The 26495-nt window shown below is 34.6% G+C and overlaps 1 protein-coding gene across 1 annotated transcript in view; it reads left to right on the top strand.

The window, feature by feature from the left end:
- Positions 1-26495, top strand: part of SNF4Agamma (SNF4/AMP-activated protein kinase gamma subunit) — a 319651-nt gene that overhangs the window by 115354 nt on the left and 177802 nt on the right. Inside the window, 1 exon segment of the mRNA XM_072539907.1 lies at positions 10408-10423. Coding sequence (XP_072396008.1) covers positions 10408-10423 — 16 coding nt within the window.

The raw sequence follows: 26495 nt of genomic DNA, 5'->3' as shown, positions 1-26495 counted from the left end.
TACCAATAACGTGGAAAACAGCACAACAACATAATTATGATTCCTAAACCAGGGAAATGAGTAAATAAAGTAGAATCGTATAGACCAATATCGTTGTTACCAATTATCTGCAAATTATTTGAGATAATATTGCTCAAAAAGAAATTATTCCTTTCCATTAATTTGTATTCCGTACTAAACACTCAACAATTGACGAATACATCACATAACAAATATTATAGAGAGATCACTAAAAGAGAATCAAATATGCTCAACTATTTTCCTCAAAAGATATCTTTCCATCCACTATGTCCAGCTAATTTTTCCTGGTTCATGTCCATGTGTTTTTTTCATGTTGATCTCCAGACTCCACTTTCTTTATTCTTCCACGAGTTTCCTTGCCATATCTTCCTTGTCCTGTGCAATAACAATATGATAATCTGCGTAATCTAATGTGTAGAGTACTGTGTCAGCCATCTTCAGTCCCATTCTCTTACATTTCTGTTTTCATTGTCCCAGGGCCTCATCAATGTATATATTAAAGAATACTGGAAATATACAGCATCCCTGTCGTAAGTCCTTTAGTCTCCAAGATATATTCCAATATTTTATTTCCTAATTTCATTTTCAGAGGATCAATGAGAGTCAAACTTGACACAGGCACTGAATTACCAAAAACAAGAAGATGATTACACTTTGAATGTCTATTCAGACTCAAATTGGGCTAGCGATGGAACCGATCATAAGAGCTTAATTGATTGATTGTGGAATTGCAGTGTCTTGGTCAAAGAAAACTGATACACGCTAGCTCGATCAACCGTTGAGCATCTGACTTCTAGCAGCTACAGCAGCGTCCACAGAACTTATTTCTTTGGAGGGAATGGTTGAATATTTGAATGGTATACAACAAATCCCAACAACCATACTAGTATACAACAAAAGTGTTATCGATAGAAAATTTCGAAAACGGCAAATGAAGCAAACAAATACACATTCGTAACCACTTCATCAAATATTCGTTGCAAAAGAAATAATTCGGGTGAAATATACATAAACTGAAGAAATTATAGTTGTTGTACTACTACATACGAACTGGCTGTCAGTTGTCAAGCATGAATAGTTCAAGAAAAAAATTGGGAGTTTCGTTAAAGATTTATTATTTTGTAAGTTGACCGGACTATTATTTTTACTTTACTATATTTTGCAAGTATGCCATTGATATAATTGTGATTATATTTATATTTTTTTGGCTGCTGCAGCTCTGTGAAGTCAATGGAGATATATTATGACATTATACCATAGATTTATTCATGAATAATGTAGTTTGCTTTCTTTCCTTTTATTAAGTTACTCCTTAAAAGTTTAATTGCTTAAAATGTGTGAGAAACATGACAATTACTTGTTCATCGTTTTTATTTTCACAATAACAACATCCAAATCTTCACAAGCTAATCACTTTTTTTGGTTAAATTTCACACGATGTCGAGTGCATTAACTTAATGTGAACATTTTAAAATTACTTTTTCTTTAATTCTTTTTTTTTGTATTATAATGCTTACTATACTGAATGGCTTTTTAAGAAAATATTTGAAGCGATCCTGTCATCTCTTTAGCTTAGTTTTTATAAAGCTTTTTTTATGAAATATATTTTTTTAATTATTAATTACATTTTTTCATATCTGGAGTCGTACCAATATCAATCCCTTTTACCGACATGTCCTATGTAACCGTCCCTCCCAGGTCTTTTTTGGTCCCCCTCTTCTACTCCTCTAATGAACTTGCAAATCAGCAATTGTTCGTATTGGGTGCTTCACGTCTCGACGTTGAACATGCCCAAACCATCTCAAACTATGCTATCTCATCTTGGCATCCATCGCTGTCATCTCTAATCTCCCCTAATGCACTCATTCTTAATTTTATCCTTTTTTTCTCTGACTCTTTTCGACTTCCTCCCAATATCCCAACCAACGAGTAAGATGCCTTGGTCAAATTTTCTTGATTTGCAGAAATATAGTCCGTTTCGTCATGTTTCCTCAGAAATCTCGTCACCAGATTCGTCATCTAATAATGGTTATAATTCGTCATCTGAACTTGTCAACCCATTAGGAGTATCTACACTTGTACCTGGTTCTACTGCAAGTATTTGCCTTTAAACGTTTCGTCTGGAAGGTGTAGCTGAGAACCTTTGTTGTAAGTAATCCACTAAACTATCACGAACAGTGTAGTTTAGTGGATTATCAAATTTATATCAAAATTGTAGCGCCCACGCTACAAACCCTGTTCTTGGACTCCTCCATATATTTTCCTTAGAATTTTCTCTCGAAACGTTTAAGCAATTCTTGGTCGTTCTGTATAAGTGACCACATTTCTGACCCGTATGTTAACACTGGCCTTATTAGTGTTTTAAATATGGTAACTTTAATTTTTCAGGGTAGTATTGGGGCCATCTGTTTCCTCAAGCCATAATAGCACTTATTGGCAAGCACTATTCTTCTTTTAATTTCTTCGCTGACATTGTTGTCTTTGGTCAGCAGCGAGCCCAGGTAGACGAAGGTATCCACACCTTCCAGTTCCAGATCATCAATTAATAGTCTAGGTATCTGGTTGCCTGATATAGTACAATACATATACTTGGTTTTCTGTGCGTTTATTTTTAATCTTATTCTCAGTGCCGACGTCTTTAGTGATCGAAATGCTTCGATCAGAGATTCTGTGGACTTAGCAATAATGTCGATGTCATCTGCATATCCGACCACTTGTACATATTTATTAAAGATGGTGTCATTCGTATTAACATCGGCACTCTCGAATTACTTTTTCTAGTGCAAGGTTAAATAAGAGACACGATAGTCCATCTCCCTGTCTCAGTCCATTTTTACAATGGAAGGGTCTTGAAAAGTCGTTTTGGATTCTGACTACACTCTCTACGCCTGTGAGCGTAAGTTCCGTTAGTTGAATAAGATGAAGCGGCATTTGAAATTCCACCATAGCCTGTAGAAGTTTTTGTCTGTTGACTGAGTCGTATGCGGCTTTGAAATCCACGAATATGTGGTGGGTGTCGACTCCGAACTCAAGCGTTTGCTCAAGAATCTGCCTGACTGTGAAGATTTGATCCGTTGTTGATTTATTGGGTCGGAAACCGCACTGGTAGTTCCCAACTATTTGTTCAGCATAGGGGATCAATCTTCTGTACAATACGTTGGACAATACTTTATATGCCACGTTAAGTAGGGTGATGCCTCTATAATGATCACACACCATCATATCTCCCTTTTTGTGAAGAGGGTGCATTACACCTAATTTCCAGTCCGCGGGCGTTTCATTCCGTTGCCAGATTTCGGTTACTAATTTGTGCATGTGTTTAAAAAGGGTGTCACCACCATTTTTAAAAAGTTCAGCAGGAAGATTGTCCAAACCGGGAGCTTTGTTATTTTTCAGTGTTGAAATGGCTTCTCTAATTTCTTCTTCGGTGGGGGGCGGCTCTTGAGCGTTTTCATCCATTTCAGGCACAGTAATTTCTATTTGGTCTTCTTCACGACTGTCGCTAAGCAGTTCTTCAAAATGATTCGCCCACCTGTTTAGTATCTGTTCTTTGTCACTAATTATGGAACCATATCTGTCTTTACATGCTGTAGTTCTGGGTTTGAATTATTTTCTGCAGCTCTTTATCTTCTTGGAGAATTTTCGCCAGTCTTTTCTATTATGGTTGTTGAATAGCACAGGAGACAAAATACACCCCTGTCGCACCCCTGTTAAAATTTCAAATTCCTCTATGTTTATCGATTTGTTCAGCCCCCTCGTGCTTTTTGATTAAAATAAAGATTCTGGATAACAAAAAACTAGGCAATAGAATAAGAAGAAACCAACCAGGACTTTGGGAGAAAAGACTTTGTCACTAGGGAGACATTATTTACTCTGTACAAACACTCATACAACAGTGAATCTGAAAAACAACAATAGAACTCTCCAGAACTGCTGCAGACAGAGTAAAATGGGCCTTGATGATCGCTAATGTCCAAAGGAAGAAGATAATTTGTCATGCATTTCTTTAAAATGTTTTCTTTCTTTATAGCAACAAATTTTATTGTGATTATCTGTACTTAAATATGATATTTACTTAATTGTTTTAATCGTTTATGCATTGGAAATTTTATATTTTAATCTAGAGACATCCGGTATGTTTTTATAAGAAAATAATCTTGATAATATTTACTTTGCTCGAAAATAACTGAGTTCGCATACAGACGTTGTCAAAATTAAATTTACAACAGAGCTGTAAAACAATAAATTAGGAATGAATTGTATATTCAAAAGCGGACTTAACTCATACCAAGCCAGCTATTTACTTAATTTACCTTTACACACTACTCGTCGAATTAAAAACATTTCGGAATCAGTAATTGAATGCTAAAGGTGAGGTTATGTTATGCGCTCGTGATAATGATGTGACTGTTGCTTTTTTAATGCGCTGACGGAAATCGGAACGTAGAAAATGTAATATAGACTATTTTATCTTTCCGTGATCAGTGAAGATGTCGTTCTATTTTAAATGGATACATAGCAAATATAAGGACGAGGACCAATGCGAAAAATACGACATCGTGAAATCAAAGCAGCGAAGGAGTCAGTCTTTAGATCCTGGAAGCTTGGCTGCTGTGGGAATAACAAAATTTGCTGCTTCTTATACTGTTGTAAGATAATTTTAGATATTTATAGATAAATGCTAAATTTATTTATTTTAAAATGATTGTATTTAAACAATTTTTTTTCAAAACTTCACAAAAATTACTAATATTGTTCTGAAGGTATTTTCTTCTGCCATTTTACTTACTTATCTATCCGTAACTTTACACAGTATAATAACATTTTCCATTTACGACTTTCCAACCGCCATGCGCCATTTCTTCTTGTCACATATTTTTGTCTTCTTCACTGAGGTCTCTTTTTTTCCATTGCTTCTTTTTATTTGTCCGTTCCTCTGTAATCTAGGATGTCCTCTTTTTCTTCTTGTATTTGGTTTTCATTTGCAAGTTCTCAGCGGTATTCTTGTCTCGGTTATCCTTCGCGTATGTCCATACCAGAGTAATTTTCATTTTTTTAAATTTCGTCATTTAGTATCTCCTCCACATTTATTAGTTTTCTGATTCGTGCCTTTCTCACTTTGTTCATTTCATTAGTGTTAATCTACAGCTTCTTCTCCCAGACACATAATTTTTATTGTATTTGTTCTGTTTTCCACTCTTTTATTTGTCACCTACGTCTCTGAGCCATACATCAAACAGCTTTCCACTATTTTCATAAATATTTGATGCTTAGTTTTGCTTGTAATATCGTCACTCCATCTAATCTAGTATAATTGTCGTGTTATTGGCTTTCCTTTCTTCTTCTTCTTCTTCCTACTTTATAAATAGGCTTAATGCCTGTCTTACTTCGGTTTTTAGCCTCAATTGACGTTGTCTGACCATCTTTTCCTCGGTCGTCCCAATGATCTTCTTCTATTTGGCGATTTGTCTCTTGCTATTCGTACTATTCTATTTTCTGTCATTCTTTCGATGTGTTGATTCCATTCCACTTTTCTTCTTTTGGTCCACGCATTTATTTCCTCTATACCACATCTCGCTCGTATCTCCTCACTTCTTACTCTGTCTCTTAGAGTTTGGTTTGTTATTTTTCGTAAGACTTTCATTTCTGTTGTTTCCAGCAGTCTTTGTGTTTTTGCCGTATCTGCTCTTGTTTCCGCTGTTTACGTCATTATCGGTCTTATTGTTGATTTATATATCCTGGTTTTCGTTTCCGTTGTGAGGTATTTGTTTCTCCAGATTGTGTTGTTGAGACATCCTGCTGCTCTGTTTGTCATGTTCACTTGTTTTTGTACTTCTTCCACTTTTCCGTAGCTTAACAGTTTTATTCTTAAGTATTCAGTTTCCATCACTTGTTCTATTATTTTGTTATTTACGACTAGTTTACATCGTCTCGGTTTCGCTGATATCACTATCGCTTTAGTTTTGTCTGTTGAGATCTCCATGTTGTATATGAGCGCCGTATCTTCGAATTCTTTAATTAATCTTTATAGGTCATCTTCATTTTCGGCTGTTATTATGGCGTCGTCGGCGTAGCATATTATCCTTATTTCCTTTTCTCCCATTCTATATCCTCTTCTTTTTTAACTTTCTTTATGATTTCATCCATTATCAGATTAAATATTAATGGGCTCAGCGAATCTCCTTGTATAATGCCAGTTTCATATTTGATAGGTTGCGATAGTTTTCCTTTACATCTTACCATAGCTATTTTATCTTTATATATATTCTCAATGGTTTTTACTAAATCCAGTGATATTCCCTTTTCATATAATAAATGTATCGCGTCCCGAATTCTCACTCTATCAAACGCTTTCTTCAAATCTATCAGACACATATATGCTGGTTTGTTGTATTCCAGCGACTTTTCTTTTATTTGTCTTATTACAAAAACTGCATCCTTGCATGATCTTCCTGTCTGAAATCCTTGCTGTTCCTCTTGCAGAGATATTCGTTCGTTTATTTTTGTCGCTATTATTCTTATTGTCAATTTGAGTGTTGTATTTAATAGATTTATTGCTCGATAATTATTGGGGTCTTTCTTATCTCCTTTTTTGAAGAACATCACCATGATCGCTCTCCTCCATTCATCTGGTATTCTGTTCGTGGTGATTATTTTATTAATAAGAAGTTGCAGTTATTTTCCAAGGTGATCACCTCCATATTTTAAGAGTTCATTTGGTATTTGATTCTCCTGGTGACTTTCTGTTTTTTAATTTGTTTATTCCTTCTTTCACATCGTTTTGGGAGATTTCGGTCTTTTTCTCAGTTATTATATTTGGCGTTTCTGGTAAAGGTTCTTCGTTTTGTTTTTTAAACATTTCTGTCAGGAAGGCCACCCATGTATCCTCTTGTATGTGTTCTATTTCAACTAGTTCTTTGTTGTCTTATGAAGCGCCATACTTGTTTCTGTTGTCCATAGAAATCCGTCCCTAGTCCTTTTGTGAATCTTTCCCAGTAATCTGTTTTTGTTTTTCTTACCATTTGAGGAGTTTCAGTTCTTATTCTTTTATATTCTTCATATGATTCATTCGTTGTTTCTGACTTATATTTTAGGAAAGCTTTCTTTTTTTGGTGACATTTTTGTTTAACCTCTAGTGTAAACCATGGTGTTTTCGTTGACCACTTTTTGTTTATTATTTTCGTTCCAAGTGCTTCTCGGGCAGCATCCAGAATATTTTTCTCCAGCTAGTCTCTACATTGCTTTCATTTTCGATATTCTCCATTTGTATTTTCTGTTCTAGCCCCTTTTTTGATATAATAATTTTATGGAGTCATCTCTTAAATTTTCTATTTTTATTATTTCCTCTGAATTGGTTTGTTTAAACTTCTCTTTCCATCTTTCATTGAATCTAATTTTACCAAGTACCGAATAGTGATCGCTTCCCACATTGGGTGACGTCAAACTTCTCACATCCACTATCGGTTTATGGTGAATATTTCTGTTTGTGACCACATAATCTATCATTTGTATTTTCAAACGTGTATTTGTGTTGAATTTTATGATCAAAAAATGTGTTGGTTGTCCGTTAGAACGTTTGATGCAGAATTCCACCATTCTCTTTCCGTTTTCATTGATAACTCTTTCATTAAACCTTTGTTTTTTTCCTCTTATTCCTTTCCTTTCTTTATTTTATTTAATATATCGGTTTCATCTGATCCGGTACTTGTTAAAGTTACCCAAAAGGTTTTTTTTTTTCATTTGTTTGGTTTATTGAGTTGTTATTTACCTCCAGGTCTTCTGGACCAATGACCATGTGATACGTTTTATCGTAATAGTTCATTGAAATGTTACATTTTTTAGACCTTAGCGCGCATTTGTTAAAGGACGCAATTTTTTTATGTGTTGAGAGGGCAAGAGTAAATTTAAGTTCACGTTTGTGGGGTCGCAACCCTTGTCCTCCGACCGACCGCCGTGGGAAAATGGGTGCAAAGGGTTTTTACGCTGTATCTCGTAAACTAGCAACCCTACAGAAAATTATATATGTTATATGAAAATTATAGTTAAAATTAACAACAATAATTAAATAATTTGCAACAAATTTTTTTTTGGGCCTTATAACTTTTTTTCTGGTCATTTTATAATAAAATGACATTAGAGCAATATTATAGGAGGTTTTTCAAAGAATAAGTTTAATTTTATTAATTTCTCTGGACTTTATAGCGCTTCGAAGTTTATCAGGCTCTTGAATATTCACCATCTTGAAATGAGTGGTGCAAAGGATTTTTGCGCTGAATCTCGTAAACTAGCAATCCTACAGAAACTTTTATGACACATTATTTGTAGCAAATTAAATTGTTTACAACTTTATTCGTATTACTTTTTATCGTAAAATGGAAAATAAAAAAGTTATTAACAACAATAACTAACAATTTTTGAACAAACTTTGTTTTGGGCCTTATAACTTTTTTTCTAGCCATTTTACAATAATATATCAGACCAATAGTATAGAGGGTATTTTAAAGAATAAGTTTTACTACAAATTTGTATAATTATAGTTGACCGTGTTCTTGATTTCTCGAAAGAATATGATAACGAACCATTATACTTGGTTTTTTATTATATTTTTTTATTCATATCATTTTAAATCAGTTCATCATTTTCTTAACCTTTCTATGTTATTATTAATTGATGATCGACCCATTCCGCCACCACAAAACTTTCCCCACCTCATGCGCTTGCGTCGCACGAAAAGCAACAATGGACAGAGATAAAGTTTAATAATAGCACTGTACCAATATTATTCCAAGATAAATTTTTGGGAATTAAAAGAACAAAAGAAACTTAATAGACCTTCTCATTCTCAAAAGTGCTCTATCAGAAGTGGGTTTTAATGTCGACCAGGCTGAATCTGATGCAGGTACAGTCATCATCCGTTCTGCGCTTGCTGCACTCCAGGCCTATGAGTTTGCGACTGTCGTAGTAGAGGACATTGACATTATTGTCTTGCTCACAGCATTAGGAAGGGAGCAGTCCAATGTTGTGTGTCCAAAGTGTCCAATTTGTTTAAACATCCAAAAGGGTGTAAGTCGCATCAATTATACTGTCCCTCAAGTTTTGGCGACGTCATTGCAGATAATTTGCTGTTTCTCTATGCTTTTTCGGGATACGATACAAAATTAGTAGCTTACAAGATTGGCAAACTTAAATACATCAAAATTTTACAGAAACATCCTGAGTTAACTAGGCATTCATAGCATTATTTCTCAGTGAGAAAGCTGAGCCATCTTTGCCCACTGTCGTTGGCGAACGTTTTTTCGTCTCTTTATATGGTGGAAATGAAGATGATTCTCTAACGGCATGAGATACAAACGATTCGCCAAGACAGTGACCAAAATTTCATTTAACGTATCATTGCTTCCACCAACACAAGATGCAGCTCGTTTCCACAGCCTTAGAGTTTATCACCAGAAAACATTGCGATCCTGAAGATTGGGACTGGAAAAATCATGAAAGAATGTGGATACCAATCAAAACTTTCAAAACTCCAGCATCCCCTAACTTCTGAAATTAATTTTCTGCTGATGCAAGGGAAATTGTGAAAGTATATGTGGTTGCCGAAAAGCAGACCTCAAATGCTCTGCGGTGTGCCTCAATGGTTCTGGTGAAACCTGCAGTAACATTATGGAAATATCAAAATATCAAAATTAATCTCTTCGTTGACTCCCGTTCTTTCGAAAATATTCACCTTCAGTACTGAATTAGAAACGCAGAACCAAAGAAAAGAGAACCAAATGTGTTCTCTTTTCTTTTCACTGTTATCTATGTTCTATTTCTCTTCTCTGACGTGAACCAGCACATCTTCAAGCTATCTCCTTATTTTCCATTTTATATTTTAATATATTTGTGTTTATTTATGTGTGCCGTCTCTACTTTCAATAAATGTCGAGTGACTGCTTATATCTACCTCCTGCTTCTTTTTTCGTTGTTTATAGAAGGTATTGTGTTTTCTTTAAATCACTATAATTTCATTATGTTTTTTAATTTTTATATTGATAGTGTAATTGTAATTGTAATATGCAATCTCATAAAGGAAACATTCCTTAAGAGAGTGTTATTTTCAGTAAAATTTTTAAAGGAATATTATTGCAACATTAGAAATCTTAAGATTTTCTACTTGGCGAAACTAATTATTTTTATAATTATTGTACTATGACTGGAGAGATTTAATTTCGATTCAGAGCGTCTGCAGATGTCGCTCTGATAATACCTAATGAAGTTAAAATACGTATAAGCGGCTGGCAGATGCCCTGCATTGAAATTAAATCTAAGACCATATTTCTGAATATTATTGTATCGCATCTTTATTTATGTTTTATTAATGATTATTATTTGTTTTCGTTTCAGAAGCAACAGCAACTCGGTAAGTTTTTTTTGAATATTGTTTAAAATTTTACTAGAAAAATATGCAAAACGCCTATTGTAATATAAAGTATTTTTAACTATAAGAACTACCGTCTCTAAATTTAGCAATTTTAACAATATGAAAAACTTTGATAAGATAAACCACTATTTGCAATTATACCTTTGAACTGTTATTATTATTAACATTGTGTTGAAAAATCTAACGAGAGTAGATGATAAAAAGCTGATCGTTCACCAAGACTTTGAGAAGCCCACGTTGCTCAATTCGGAGCTTCATTTGGGAGTGGGTAAGGATATGATAGAGTAGAAACGTAACAGATATAAATGCCAGATTGACAAAAAAACAAATACAAGCTTATTTCAGCAATTAGCCTTAAATACTTAATAAAATCAGTCTACAACCACATTGTCGTTTGTAATCTTATATCTAAAACAGATAGCAGTCTTTAAATAAATTGAAATAAAACTTAAATATTTAAAAATCAAAAGTCGTACTCTCAATAATGATTCTAATTCATAAAAATTTATGTTCTTGTAAAAAAAGTTCCGTAAGTTCAGTTAAATTAACCACACACAAAAATAACAAAATGGATTTATGGCACTCACATCAACAGGTTGTTGCCTCCTAGGGAACTCCGTCTGCGAGAATCAAAGAAAGGAATCGGTAAGTACCAGATGTTAGAAGAAGGTGTATTGCCTTCTCGACAGACAAGTCTGTTGTGATAGTTTTAATGTGCAATTTCCCCAGCTCTATCTTTTTTCATTGTCCTATGCATTTGTATAATTCAATTTTCTTTTAATTATGTTACAGAGGATGTTTGGCATCGACTCATCCTTAACAGGATGGCTCAAGGTTTCTAAAATCGCACAAAACTTGATCTACTATTGAATCTACATGAGTGGGACAGATCTCCCCCTTTATGACAGTCTCTTGTCTTCTAGGTACGAATGTGTCTTCCATTATTTCCATCCCGACCACTTGTATACGAAGTAGCTGTGACATCCATGTAGAGATCGTAACATCTACCCTTCTTTATTAGTCTAGGTATTATTCCCGTAGGTTCATTTTCTGTAACTACATTCCTCCACACATTTATATCTTAATACCTGGCATACCAGTATTCTATATTTATTTATTATTATGGAAAATATTTTTAAACAATCATTCATATTTAATTACCTAACTATCATTACTATTACTATCACCTTATTTGTCCGAACCAATCAAAAGGTTTGCTTTTACAATAAACGCTACATGTAATTTGTTACCTAATATTTTTTTAAGCTTCTTTTAATGTTTACTCATTTTATTATTGTATTAAATAACGATAACTGGTTTTTGTGTAGAAGTCGACAAAAATATTTTTAGTTTTTCTTGAAGATATTGGTAGGTGTTTACCATATCTACGGGATTTAATGATTGACGGCTGAAAGTATTGTAAATTTATATTAAACGACTATTTCAAGATATCTGTATGCATGTGACTCACCGTTGACGTGGCGGTCTATTATGGCTAAACAAAAAAATTAAATATTTTTTCTAGGTACTCAATTTTATGTGTATTTGACCTTATTTTTTTTGTATAAAAATCTTCTTTTTTACATTACCTTTAACATAACTTACAATTTTATAGAAAAAAACGAATTGGGTTAATTATTTATATTATATTTAAAACAACTTTGTTATCCAGTCATCGTCCCATTCTTCTTCGTCTTCACTGTCTGTTTTATGAACACTGTGTTCACTAGCCTGTTCTTAAAACTCACTATCCTATCTAGTCCAGTGTCCATAATTTTTAGCACGTCCGCTTTAAGTTCTTTCTGTGTCAGAGCGCGTGTATTGCGACTATATCCCGCTATTTCACATTGCTCGCTAATAGCACTAGAAAAACAACCAATAAGTGAGTAAAATTTAATCCTACGCGTGCTTAAGGATAGGTTCCTCCAAACAATTTAAAAAAAAACATTTTTTTTTAAATTGCTAGAAAATGCTCTTAGAAATATTGTAGAATTAGTCCCGAAGGGATTACCGCACATTGTCACTAATAACACATGCTATTTAAAAACCTATCTACATTACCAAATACCTCAGGAACAAGCGGGGTCTGTAAAGGGCAAAGGTACACGGGAACAAATCGTGAATGAACACGTGAATATGTCAGGAGGAAACCTAAGTTTGAAAAGATAGACCTATCTCTCAAAATATCAAGATGAGACTGGTGAATGCCCTTGTATTCTCAATATTAGGAAAAGATGGTCAGACAACGTCAATTGAGGCTAAAAACCGAAGTAAAACAGGCATTTTGCCTATTTATAAAGTAGGAAGAAGAAGAAGAAGAGAAGATAGGAGCCTCATCAAGAGCTTGCTCCAGTTTGTTAATGATCAAATTTGCTTGAGCCCCATCTAGTTGGATCTCAGGTGTCTGTGCGCTATCACCATTCTGAATTCTTTTGTCGCGGTCCTTTATGACCTAGTCTGCTCATTAGAGCCCCTTGGTTTCTTAGCAACTCTTTTACGAGGGGGTGATGGTATTCTCCCGAAGTTTTTGTTTATCCTCGGGTGTTGCTAATTTGGTTTGCTTGGGATTTGCTACCGTCCATGCCCCAGCAGCCATTTTTGCCTTTTTTCTGATCTTCCTTTGTTGAGAGGCGTTAATTGAGACTTACTTATTTATTTTTTTAATTTAAAAATCCGAAATTATACTTACAATTTCGAATTTTTAAATTGTAAAAATAATTATTTGGTGTATGTGCTAAAAAGCAGGAATTGTTTTTTGATCTAAACACCTTACAATTTTAATTAATTTAATGCTATTCTACGACCACGCGGCATCCACATATGTATAAAAATATCTAGCATTTGTTGTCATACTCTTTCATATTTTAGAAGCAGTAATAGCGCTGACATGACCGCTCCCTAGTGGTATAAATAAGGAACTAAAATCTTGATCAACCTCTTCTTGGGAATTTCTTTAGCTACCCAGTGGTGAAACGTAATTCAAGAGGTTGAAGTTTTTCACTTCACTGTAAAAAATCAAAGATTTTTACTAAAACCCACTTCAAAATTCTAAAACCCCTGTATATACATCGCGGAAGTTGTCAACCAAGGATACAGTAATAAATTACGTCCCATCATGTTGTTGGTATACGTGACAAAAACGATACCCTTTCATTAATCGATCAGATAAATAATACTATTTTATTTTCTATTGTTACGTCACAATGATACTCCACCATCGAAAGGAAAAGTATTCCGTCGGTTGCGGGCGACCTTCAATTGGGTTAAAGTCAGCTAGACCCACTGAGATGTTGCCGGATTTGTGCGGAAATCTCCAAAACTTTGAAATTATGCATATGCTTATAAAAATAGAATGGAATGAACAAATTTTACTGTGGAAGTAAGAACTTTACAAACTTTTAAGCTCTTTTAGGTTATAATTTGTACTCAATGTATTGGATATCATACTTGATTGTAAAAGTTAAAGAATGAGCGGTTTATACACCGACTTAAGTGTGTCAGGCTTGTATTTATTCACCAGAAATATAATTTAGAACCGAATGGGCTTTTTTAATTAGTTTGCTTTTAATTAATTAATTTGAAGCATGCTTTGTATAGAGATCGCTGCTAGCGTACTCAGGCGTATTATTTTACTCTAACAGCCTAACTACATTGCATTTTATTTCAGTCTGAACAGCCACAATTGTTCCTGATCAGAGTTAGAATAACTCTAAAGACGTGTAGAACAATGGTGATCACTGTACGGATGACATATTTAGGGAAATTGTCCACAGCTTTTACCAATGCTCACTTTATCGACTCTACATTATGGTGTCGTCTTGTGCAGGCCATACCCTCTATAACTGACCACAATTTGTAGTCGAGTGGATTAATGTCTGGGCTGTCTGGCGGCCAATCGCCACTACTAATAAATTCGGGTACATGATTTTCAACCCACCATTTGGCTTTATGCGCAGGTGGAGAGTCCTGTTGAAATATTCATGGTCTATTTTTTAAAATGTCCTGTTGATAATTTTTGGCCTCTGTTTTAACCCCCTTTTCGTAAAAATATAAAAAAGTGATGCCGTCATAGGATACGGCGTCTTGTTTTTTTTTTTTTTCTTATTTTGTTTTAATGCAACGGTAAGGCGTGTCTGTCGTTTGCAAGTCCCAAGTCTTTATTGATAATGCGACTCATGGTTCTCAGCGCAATATCCATTTGCCGAGTCATGATTTTTTGTTTTCGGATGCCAGTAATGTCAGCATATATATAAACTTATACAGCTACGAAAGAATTACAAAAAAATATCAAATGAATAGCTTGTAAGGCCTTGAGTCCCAATCCAACAATTGCAAAAACAGAAGAAAAGAAGTTGTATTTGACAATCAACTATTTCTATAACAATACTATAACCCAATGGGAGAGATAAAGATAATAACATAAATGATAATGATAATAAAATTGACTGAAATTGTATTCTTGTATCAGTAAAATCTACGGAGTTTTTGGAAATATTGCATTCTGAAATTATCTGGCAATTAATACAGACGTGGATCTCTCTGTTGTTTTTTCACAAAATCCTTTTTCACAAAAATTAGTCACTGTTTCACAGTAATTGATACGTATCCATATGTATTTATTAGGGCTTTAGGAGAAAATGCCCGACACCAAGAATTCCTAACAAGGCGGCAACGTCGCTTACTATAGTCCTAGGACAACATAAACGCGAGCCCCCAACCTGCGCACGCCAGTGCTGCCATGCTTTATTGATCGACCTATTTGGTTAGATTACATTAGGCCTAGGCCTCATGACTCTCAAGCATTAACTTCAAAATTTATCGCTTTAGTTAATTTTGTCAGGGGAATTTTGATGCTTTTATTTACCCAGACTGGCTGTATTTAATTACATTTAAATTTGGGAACTGTATAAAAATCTTTATTTATAGGTAGTTGAAACAGGGGGACTGATAAAATCAAGATCATGGGTTTAAATGTGAATACTTGATTTTTTCTTCTTCAAGTTTCGCTCCTATCGGAGATTGGAAATCATTCTGGCAATTATAATTTTGATATAAGGTTGGATGCTCGAATAAATGAACTTTGATCAAATGAAAAGGCTGTTTATTAATTAAATCTTGCTAAGTACTTTCGCTTCCTAGAGCATCTTCAGAGGCATTTCGTCAATTTTGGCATATCCAATAAACATAAAATTGTACATTACACTACATTTATACACTACGTTTGTAACATTCCATGTTTGTTGGATAGGCCAAAATTGACGAAATGCCCCTGAAGATGCTCTAGGAAGCGAAAGTGCTTGGGCAAGATTTAATTAATACACTGTGCTCGATATCTGCCTTTTATTTGATAAAAGTTAATTATAATTTTGTTGGTTACGCGCCAGAATAGTTCAATTGAACTTCATCCAAACCATTCACGAAACTTTCGTAGCCACAAGATTTTACGCTTTTTTCTATCATGTGCCATTTTCAAGATGGATTGAATATATAAACGTTGTTTCTTTATTCATTAATTTTTTTATCTTTTTCAACGATATTAACAAAAATTATCTTTTTCCTAGTAAGTTTTTTCATTTAATATATTTTCTAAAATGTTAATTAACCATCGATGGTGGTTACGTGGTTACCACCACTCATATCGACGGTCTGCATTGGTTTGCTATTTATATTTTAGTAGGTTCCCATTACTTCTAATTTCCTATTGTTCCCATTCGCATAAAAATCCATGTCATACCTTTTATTTTCTGTATTAAAAATTGAACAAACTTGTACAACCGGTGTAAACGAAAATAAAACAGTTGTGGTAATAATCTAATAATAGGGCTGCTCATTGACGAGAAGAAAAACAAAAAGTCCTTGCAGCTGCCGTGCCGAGATTATATCCAGAAAAAGGTCAAAAAGATCGCGTCCTCTCCGGGTGTCCTTGAGAAATTTAAACCTGCGCGTTCCCTACGGCGTTGCCAACGTTTTGTCGGTATCATTATTAAAAATTTTAAAAGATACCTTAAATTCACATTTACACATTGCTAGATTACACATTTGCATTTCTCACATGGTGTTCCTACAAACGGTTAACGGAATAATAAACGGCGTACAGATTACAAGTAAGTCGATGAAGAAGTATGATGTTAGAAAACTGAAAGATTCCAATGTTCGACTGAAGGTGAGTGAAAACCTCAATACAAAGGTACTAAAATGCAGAAATGTAGGAACTACAGAGGAAAGTCTGACCATTTTGCAAGAAACAGTGAGGGAAATAAAAGAACAACACCTGAAGAAAGGTACAGAGAAACGGAAGTAGTTGACCGATGAAATACTTATGGATCAGAGACAAAAAAAACAAATGAAGAATGGAAAGGCATCGGGACTTCATGAAATTCCTGCAGAACTGCTGAAGCTATTAGATGCAGAACAAATAAAAATAATAACTGAAATATTTAATGAAATATACAGGGCAGGAAAATACCAGTAGAGTGGCTCAAATCGGAGTTCGTACCATTGCCCAAAAAACCAGGAGCGAAAGTTTGTGAAGACTAAAGGACCATAAGCCTAAGGAGCCATCTGCTGAAGCTGTTTTTAAAAGTCATCCAAAAAAGAATTTATGCGGAAATGCGGGGAACAAATTGCGCCCAATCAGTTTGGATTTGTGAACGCCATTGGTACGAGGGAAGCTTTATTTAGCGTGCAAGTATTGTTTCAAAAATGCAGAGATGTCAGCTGTGATAATTTTGCATGCCTGATTGACTACAAGAAGGCTTTAGATAGAGTCGGCATGAACAAATGATGGAAGTGCTGAAGAGGACAAGAATCGACGAAAGAGACCTAAAAATAATAGCTAACCTGTATTGGAATCAATCAGCGGTGGTCCGAATAGATGGCGAATATACAGATCAGGTCAAAATCTTAAGGGGAGTGATACAGGGGTGCATAATTTTCACCACTGATATTCAATCTGTACTCGGAGCACATTTTTGAAGAGGCTCTAAAAGATATTGATGAAGGCATCTCAATAAATGGAGAAATCAAGCTCAATAACCTGCGGTATGCAGATGATACAATAGTGTTTCCCAATACCATAGAAGGGGTTCAAAACGTAATGAACAAAATAACGGGAAACAAGTAGAACATATGGACTGGATATAAACATCAGCAAAACCAAGCTAATGATCATCACCAAGGAAAACAAACATAACTTTAGCAAATCTGTATGAACCAAATGAAAATTGAACGTGTCTCACAGTACATCTACTTGGGAACTATAAACAATGAGTCGTGGGACAATACACAAGAGATTAAATGTTACGTATACTCAGTGCTTCTGTACGGAGTAGAAGAAGACAAAGTCACCATGAGAAGTACTACGGAGGATGAACACAACCGCGGATTTGGTCAACATCGTGAAGGGCCCGTAAGCTGCAGTACTTGGGACATATATGAGAAATCAAGGCAGATATGAGCTACTCCAATACATTTTCGAGGGTAAAATTGATGGAAAAAGGGCCCAAGACGAAGAAGAATATCCTGGGCTGAGAGCATGGTATAGAAAGACCTAACACAGCTATTCCGTATAGCAACCAACAAAGTCATCATAGCCAGACTGATCGCCAACGTTCCGAACGGACGGACGGACACCCTAAGAAGAAGAAGACAGATTCTTGGCCAATTGATGTTTTCTGTCCCCTTCCTACGTTTGGTGTTTTTAGGGGGAAACCCTGGGTAACAATGACACAACTTTTTTGCATCTTTTTGGGGTCTCAAAGTTGACATTCTTAGCAAAATTCAGCCTGTTCATATGGTAGGGACCTACCAAGGCTTTGTTTTTAAATAACATACAATACTAGATCATGGAAAGAAGAAAGTTGTACAAATGGTTTAAAACAAACACTACAAAACTGCTCCCGCGTAGAGAAACCTACCACTGACTATCATCACGAATACACCATCACCCACATCCCCAAAGAATTCTCAAACCAACACAAATTCTTCGACCTTCTTGAATCAAACCTGTCAGATAACAAAACGATGAGCAATGTTATTGACCACAAATCCATCCTCACCCAGGCCTTACAACAACATCTTAGATCCCACATTGAAAACCAACCAACAAACTTCACCACCCCCAAAACCATCCACATCACACGGCCGAGCTAGATCGCTATCTCCAGAAACTCAAACCCCTTCTCTAAACACAATACACCATCGAACCAGTTCCTAATCAGACAACCCTCTCCTACACCCAACGCCTCCCTACAAACACAAAATCCAACCACAAAAGACACAATTCAGTAGAGGATCGAAGACATTCCTCGCAGGATTTGCCAGCAGTGAAAATTCTTCCAAATTATAAAATCAACGAGCTTGCATTAAATAATATACACTTACTAAAAGTCAGAACGTACCGACTCATCAACGTCCACAACCTTCCAGACAAAACTCCGCCAAGTCATTGGACACGCAACAATCCGTAGTCCCCAGATATACAAAGGGTACAATGGACAAATAGGACTCAATTATATTCAGCTGTGATGGACCCTTGAAATACCAAAAATATCGGTAGAATTAATTATAATGCCAATGAGGAAAGTCGAATGTAAAGTGCGAGTTCAAGGGATTCTTTTTGAACTATTTAAAACTAACAGCGAACTACAAAATGTAGTATCGTGCGCGCTCTTCAGCCTGGCGTTGAGAAAAAAAAGTTATAAGAAAAAGTATGCACGGAAGAACCCGATATAAATCAGTTGAAGCATTTACATATATCGGCTAGTGGTTAATACATACTTAGAAATCTAAATACATGCCGACAAAATTAAGATTTAATCAAAATAACTTAAATATACAACATGAAACTATGGAAAGTATCAAAACTATCGAAACAGTATATATAAAGAAATAAGAAAACTAATATGCGTGGCTAACCGCTTCTACTTTGGCCTAAACCTTCAACAAAGAGCTACAAGTAGGTCAAGAGCATTACAATTGCAAACTTTATAAAACGATAAACGATCAATGCTCATTTACGGATCGGAAACATAAGCAGTGAAGACTCGAGATGAGGAGCTGTATGCGAATCTTTAAAAATATTCTTTTATCACGAAAACAGTGTACTGCAACGTGTTGAGACCCGCATATTTCTGTACGGTCCAATTAAAGGCCTTTTAGTACACAGTTCTCGACATAAACGAATATACTGGGGAATGAATGAACAAGAACTACGTACAAGACATCGTTAAAACCAACAAAATGAATTGCCAAAAAGAGTCGGCGAGTGGGCTGATAAAATAAAACCTGATAGATTAAAAATGATAAACAAGCTGGTCGGAAGAAGAAGAGGGCCTAACTCAGATATGTGGGGCGATTGTGAGGAAATTTTGAGATTCCTGTGATATGGTGGAGAAAACAGGCACTCGACAGGGAAGGATGTTTTAAGGACAGAAAAATATAAGACTGTTACCAACGATGGAAACAATTGAATACTTTGGGTGAATATACAAGGTCGATTAAAACTTGACTTGAGTTAGTTTTAAATAGATTAACACAGCGTAAGATTACAGAACAAAATAAGTCTCAAGTATCGGGATATATTATCTTATCCCCAGCATTTTTGAACATAGAGCCTGTATCCAAAACAACAAATCTTTAAACTTTAAGAAACACCTACGAATTCGGCAACATCGCTTGTTCGGTGCATGTTTCCTCTCAGATTCGGGCTCATTCATTCCATTCAGTCACATATACTGCCCTTACGCCTTTTCGGTTGGAACCCTCCGTTTTTACGGCCCTAACCTAGTTTGTAGAGAGGAGTTCCATAGACAATATTGAAAGATTGAAACGCAGTTTTGTTTAAAAACGTCGCAATATCTGCGGTGGTTCGTTTTAACTTCGTACGTCGCGAATTTGTGAATTTCGTATGCCTTTAATGTGGTTTCTTAGTGAACTTTTTGCCCATGTAAATATTAACCATGAATTTATTTTTGTTCAGATATACAGTTTTTATGATTTTGCTCGTAAAAAATATACGAAAACAATACATTTATTGATGAAAATAAACAATATATGAGGAACAATTTTATGCTAAGTTAACTCTACTAGAAAATTTACATACCGTAGATCATTTAATCTCAAATATTTCTACACCAATTGGGAATGTTTACACTTAGCTACCACTAAATCAGTTTAGTTTTCTGCACTTTTATGAGTTCTCGTATATTATCAGCTTAGGGTTTCAAGTAGGAGCTGGTGGCTAGGGAATGATCCTAACAAATATTTACACAATTCTACTCACTATTGCTTTACTTTTATTTTTTTCTCTATTTCAACGAGTCAAATTTGTTTCTCATGAGGTGTAGGAGTAAGACAATAAGTTAGCATTGTTCTGAAATCGAATATTACGTAATCCTTTAGGTCTATCTTTCCTTCCAGTAGTTGTTGCATAGTTGTAAACCGTTTCCTTCAGGTACTGGATGTTTTAAAACCGCCACCCAGATGATTTTCGGGGATCTAGAGAAGAACCTACTTATCAAAAAGAATTTTGAGCTTCTGTGCAAGGTGATTTTAAGATTCTTCGGGTATTTATTGCGCTTCAATAGTCTGTTATCATAATACAATCGTGCCCCTGTGTTTGCTAGACTTTTGTTAATATGAAAAGTACATATACGTAGAAATAGAGTGTCGATCTTCATCCGGCTCGAAGGACCATTTATATTCGATTTTGAAATGCAGTATGGCATATTATTATGACAGAATATTATAATGGTCTTTATAAACAACTGATAAAAGCAGAAAAAATATAAGTATCAATACTTTCGTGTCTCAGTTTTGTATAAGAATTTATAAAAAATATGACTATCTCGACAAACCTCGAATGCAAAATACAACATATCGAAACTCAAACTAAAATTCTCTCTGTGATCGGTCAAAAACTTTTGAAGTTTTTAAGGAAGCATTTCCTGTTATCTTTATTCCAGTATAGTCTCAATATTTGTTCTGATATCTTTAAAGTATTTGAGTACTAAATCCTTAGGTTTATTGTGGCCTTCCAATATTTATTTTTCCAATTTTATGAATTTTTTTTTGTATAGGTTGAACCACATTAAAAAAATGTTTTGTACGGTGACTTCATTCTTTATTTGTAGCTTAGGCCTTTTGGATAATTTCCTATAGTAAAAATCCTTACACAGTATGTTCTCCCTTCCTTATAAGCGAGCGGTTTATCCCTAGAAGCTGATCATAAACCGATTAAATGTTTTTTTGCATTTCTACAGCACCAAACCTTTTTTATTCGATTTTGTATATTTTTTAAAGTTCAAATGTATTTTTTTTTTAATTTTTCCAAGCGGGCCGGAAATTTTTTCCACTTGACCACTTGTAAATTTCCAAGTGGCCTTAATTAGTGATTTTTGGGATTTTATTTATAAAAAACTGTTAAATAAATTGCAATTCTATAAAAATTTATAATCTTTAAAATTTCATAGTGATGAATATATTCATAGTTTTTCTCTTTTCCTCATACCTATATTTAATTGCATTTATTTCCTATTTAATCTTTATTTTATATTTTAAATCACTTCCTAAACTTAACATTATCTTATATACACTAGAAGCATAACCTGTTCCTCAGATTTGTGGGTACAATCTTTTGTCAGGATTTACATGAAAAATTCCATAACAAAGCGCAATAAGACGAAGAACCGGAACAACTTTGACGCCGGCGCCTCTACGAAAGAGGCGTTGCTGTGTCGTCATCTCACCTTGTATTTTAAACTGTGATTGCTTGTTTGTTTTCCTACTCTTAGTTGATATTTTTATAATTATGTGTCTACGTGAGAACCGTAAGAACGTTATGAGATGATAAAAAATGAAGGACATTACACCGCTGATTGAATGCTGAATGTTTTCCGAAACAAAAGATATAAACTGGCAGTGTTGCCACAAGTTAAAGAAAATAGATGATATGTAGAATTTTTATATGGTATTATTTTTTACTATTAAAGTCATGTACTAGCATATATCCAACAGTTAGTGCACGTAAGCCGTTTAGTAAACATAGTTGCCCAACGCATCGTTTATAGTTCATAGTTTTTATGTCCAACGACTATTCTTCATTCTTACCTCTTGTGTAGAGCCAATTTCCACGTCAGACTTACTCTTACTATGCATCCCTGCAACTGCTGTTCTATACCTTGGACCTTTTTTTTATCTTTACGCGGAAAAAAAGCGTCTTGCCGAGTCTTTTCCAACGCGTTTTCTAATTTAATATAAACTTATAGTTATCGAGATATTCTATTTGTTTAATAAGTCTTTAATGAGAAAATTATTTGAAATTTTAAAACATTGCTCCAAATATTCCGATTCTATAAAGTAGGTTAATAATCCAGTCGTCAGATATCCCTTTCATTGACGGGCCACTATACTGTTTCGGTTACTAGAGCCTAACCTTTAAAACCTTTAGCATGAAATTTTAGTTTTGAGTTTTGGCAACAAATGTGAGGCATTTGAAATATGCTTAAAAACGGTGGATTTAACTTTCACATAACAAACGATCTAAATCGTTTAAAATTTTTAATAATTTTTAAATAATTTAAATTAATTATTTAAAATTACATAATTTAGATCCGCCTGGTCTATAATGTAGTAGTTATTTAGTCGCAATACTGATAATGAGACTTTTGCAGATAATCAAAAAACAAAAACCTTATAGGTGCATTTTTCGCAGAGAAAGGTCGAAAAAACGCTAAAATCGACCATTTTTTTGAAGAATTCATAACTTGGGCCCAGTAAATGGGGCTAAATTTCATAAGTTGTAAAGTAATACTCTGGATAATGTTAACTCGTAATATGTTGTTTTAACAGGCGCAAGGTGCAATATTTTGCACCTATATTTTTTGGATGGGTCAGCATATTAAGTGAGGTTATTTGATTTTAATTTAGAAAACATATTATAATCACGCTGAATATATAATCTCGCTTTTGGAACGGAGGAATGAGGATAAATTATAAGGTATTCTTGATTTTCTACACTTCTCCTTGCTTGCATCAATTTTCCACTATTAAATTACTATTCCTTCACGATGTTTCACTCTAAACGAAAAATTCACGATTTTTTTAGATTCTTCCATATAAAAATCGGAGAAAAGCTAATTTATGGACTGATTTTGGTTTTTTTATATTCTACAAACCACTTTTCAAAAAATAGTGGAGGTGGTTTGCTGTTTAATTTTAAAAGCAAAAAAACTACAGGCTGGTCTATCAGGCAACATGGTGCGATCACTGACATCATAGCTGGCAAAATGTCTGAAAATTCTAATCCAGAGCGTATTCTTCTGAGCCTTCTCTCGTCCATTTTTGGACATATGCCTCTCCCAACTCCTTTCATCGATTGCTCTCTATCCTGAGCAACATACTTCCAATTTGTTCCGGCCATTCTTTTTATTCTGGCCAGGACCAGACGGAATAATCAACGAGCTTCTAAAACACGGAGGAGAAAGTATAACCCTAGAGATGACAAAACGTATACAAAAACTAATATTGCACTGCAAGATACGAGACGCATGGAGAAACAGCATAATTATACCAATATTTAAGAAAAGAGATCAAGAAGACACCAACAATTATAGAGGTATAAATCAGTATTATCAGATTGACAACAAGGGTTCCGATCCGGAAGATCCTGCGTAGCCGCCGTATTTGTACTAAAACAAATCACAGAAAAGACCATCGAGTACAATAAACCAGCATATCTATGTTTTATAGACCTGACAAAGGCTTTTAATCGCATCCAAGTCCAAGACGTCTTACACCTACTGTATAAAAGAAACAGCAATCAATATTATACATACAATCGAAAACATCTACTTCCATAATCGAATACAGTCAAAGATAAACGGAAAACTAACACAGTGTATACCAGTACAAAGCAGAGTCAGACAGGGTGACCCGTTAAGCTTACTTCTCTTTAATATAATAATGGACGAAATAATACAATCAGTACGTAAAGGAACTAGCAATACTAAAGGCTACTGAATAGGGAATAGAGAAATTTACTTCAATTACCTAGGAGTAGAGATCACTAATGAGAGGGATATAAGAACAGAGACCACAAGGCAAGCATCAAAATATCTGAATATCTGAAATATCTGACCACGGAAAGCAAAATAAAAGTATACAAGACAACAGTAAGACCAATCCTAACATATGCAGCGGAGACAAAGACCGATACAAGAAAGACGAAACAACAAATCAACAATATCGAAATGAAAGTATTAAGATCAATAGCGGGCATATCATTAAGAGACAGACAAACCAACAGAAGTATACGCGAACAATGCAAAATTCTAAATATTAACAGGTGGATAAAAACGAGAAAAAAAAAACTGAAACGAACATGTAAACCAAATGGGACCAGATAGATTAGCGAACATCTGTAAAAACAACAAGTCGTATAGCAGAAGGACCCGTTGGAAGGCTGCCAAAAAGGTGGAAAGATAATGTACAGTCAACAACGACTGAGGCAGACAAACAGGAGTAATCCTAGTCGCGCGAAGAAGAAGAAGAAGAAATCCAAATATTATGTTATGCAGACGACGCCGCATTAATCGCCGAGACAGAAGACGAGCTCCAAAGATTAACACACATCTTCAATACAACAGTTAGGAAATACAATATGATAATATCAGCAGAAAAAACCAAATGTATGACAACATCTAAATACCCACTACGACGTAAAATCGAAATTGATGGGAAAATAATAAAGCAGGAAGCAAGGTTACGGAGATGTTGAAGAAGTACGACAACAAAGCTTAAAAGCAAGTAAAGCGGCGGGATCTCTTAATGACACAATCTGGAAGAACAAACACCTAAGACAAGACACAAAAACAAGAATCTATAAAGCAGCAATTAGACCTATATTAACATAAACGGCGGAGACAAGACCTGACACATCTAAAACGAGTCGACTACTAGAAATAACAGAGGTGAAAATACTTCGACCAATATCAGGGAAAAGTCTGTTGGATAGGGAGAGAAGCGAAAACATAAGAAGATTATGTATAAATGGATGAATGAATGGCAGAGGATAGTACGAATAGCACGAGATAAGTCACCAGATGGACGAAGAAGTATTGACAGACCAAGAAAAAGATGGTGCTATAATTTAAACAATTTAGGAGGCTAATATTGAAAAAAAAAAACAGACTACATGCAAGAAAGAAGAAGAAGAAGAATATTCTTTTTATATCATCTTTATAAGGTCTTCAATGTTGTATTGTTGTGTTCAAACGTTGGTCTTTTTGCCTAGCAGTGTCACCTGCGAAGCTCTATTTGAGTTTGGCAATTTCGTTGTGATATCTTCAAATTTCGAAGTAATAGAAATTAGTTGAAGATTGTTGAAAGCTTTTCTTACAGGTTGAATGTTCTTCCAAGCAGCCAATAGATTTTGTTTAATTTAATAAAACCTTTTGGTGTTTTCTCTTATGCAATCTCTTTAAGTGAACCATTTAGTTCTTTTCCAGTTGTTTAGTAAAATAATGGTCAAAAAAGTCTATGTGTCTAAATTAATTTATATTTTTTCTATCTATAGAAACGTCTGGCAACCAAGCAATGACTGTACTGATTCAAACTCAAATTATACTCACAAAATTTACAAAATATCCTTTAACGAATTTATAACCAATAATAGCCCATCAAATGTGTTTACAACGTAATCTTAATTGATATACTATATCCAACTACAAAAATTGTATCGACATTTCCTTATTGATGTAGAAAACCCTGTAAAATTTTTATAACGAAGGCCGTATGATAAGTTAAGATGATTTAATTAATACAAACAAAGATCGTATCGGTTCTTATCTATATACATTTTAGGTCAATCTAAAAAAATTTGAAGGATTTTATATGTCTAGTCAATTAACGAAATGTATTTTTATAAAAACATGTTTGGGTTATTGTATTACATAATACTCAGTTAAGTTAAAGAATGTAATCAGGAACCAACGAAAAGTACTTTATTGGGGTATGCTGTGGAAGTGCATTGAACATTTCTTCGGTTGGAAGG

The sequence above is a fragment of the Diabrotica undecimpunctata genome, chromosome 8 (assembly GCF_040954645.1).
Source record: "Diabrotica undecimpunctata isolate CICGRU chromosome 8, icDiaUnde3, whole genome shotgun sequence".
NCBI classification, from domain to species: domain Eukaryota; kingdom Metazoa; phylum Arthropoda; class Insecta; order Coleoptera; family Chrysomelidae; genus Diabrotica; species Diabrotica undecimpunctata.
The sequence above is the reverse complement of the archived record's forward strand: the minus strand, read 5'-3'. Positions and strand labels throughout refer to the sequence as shown.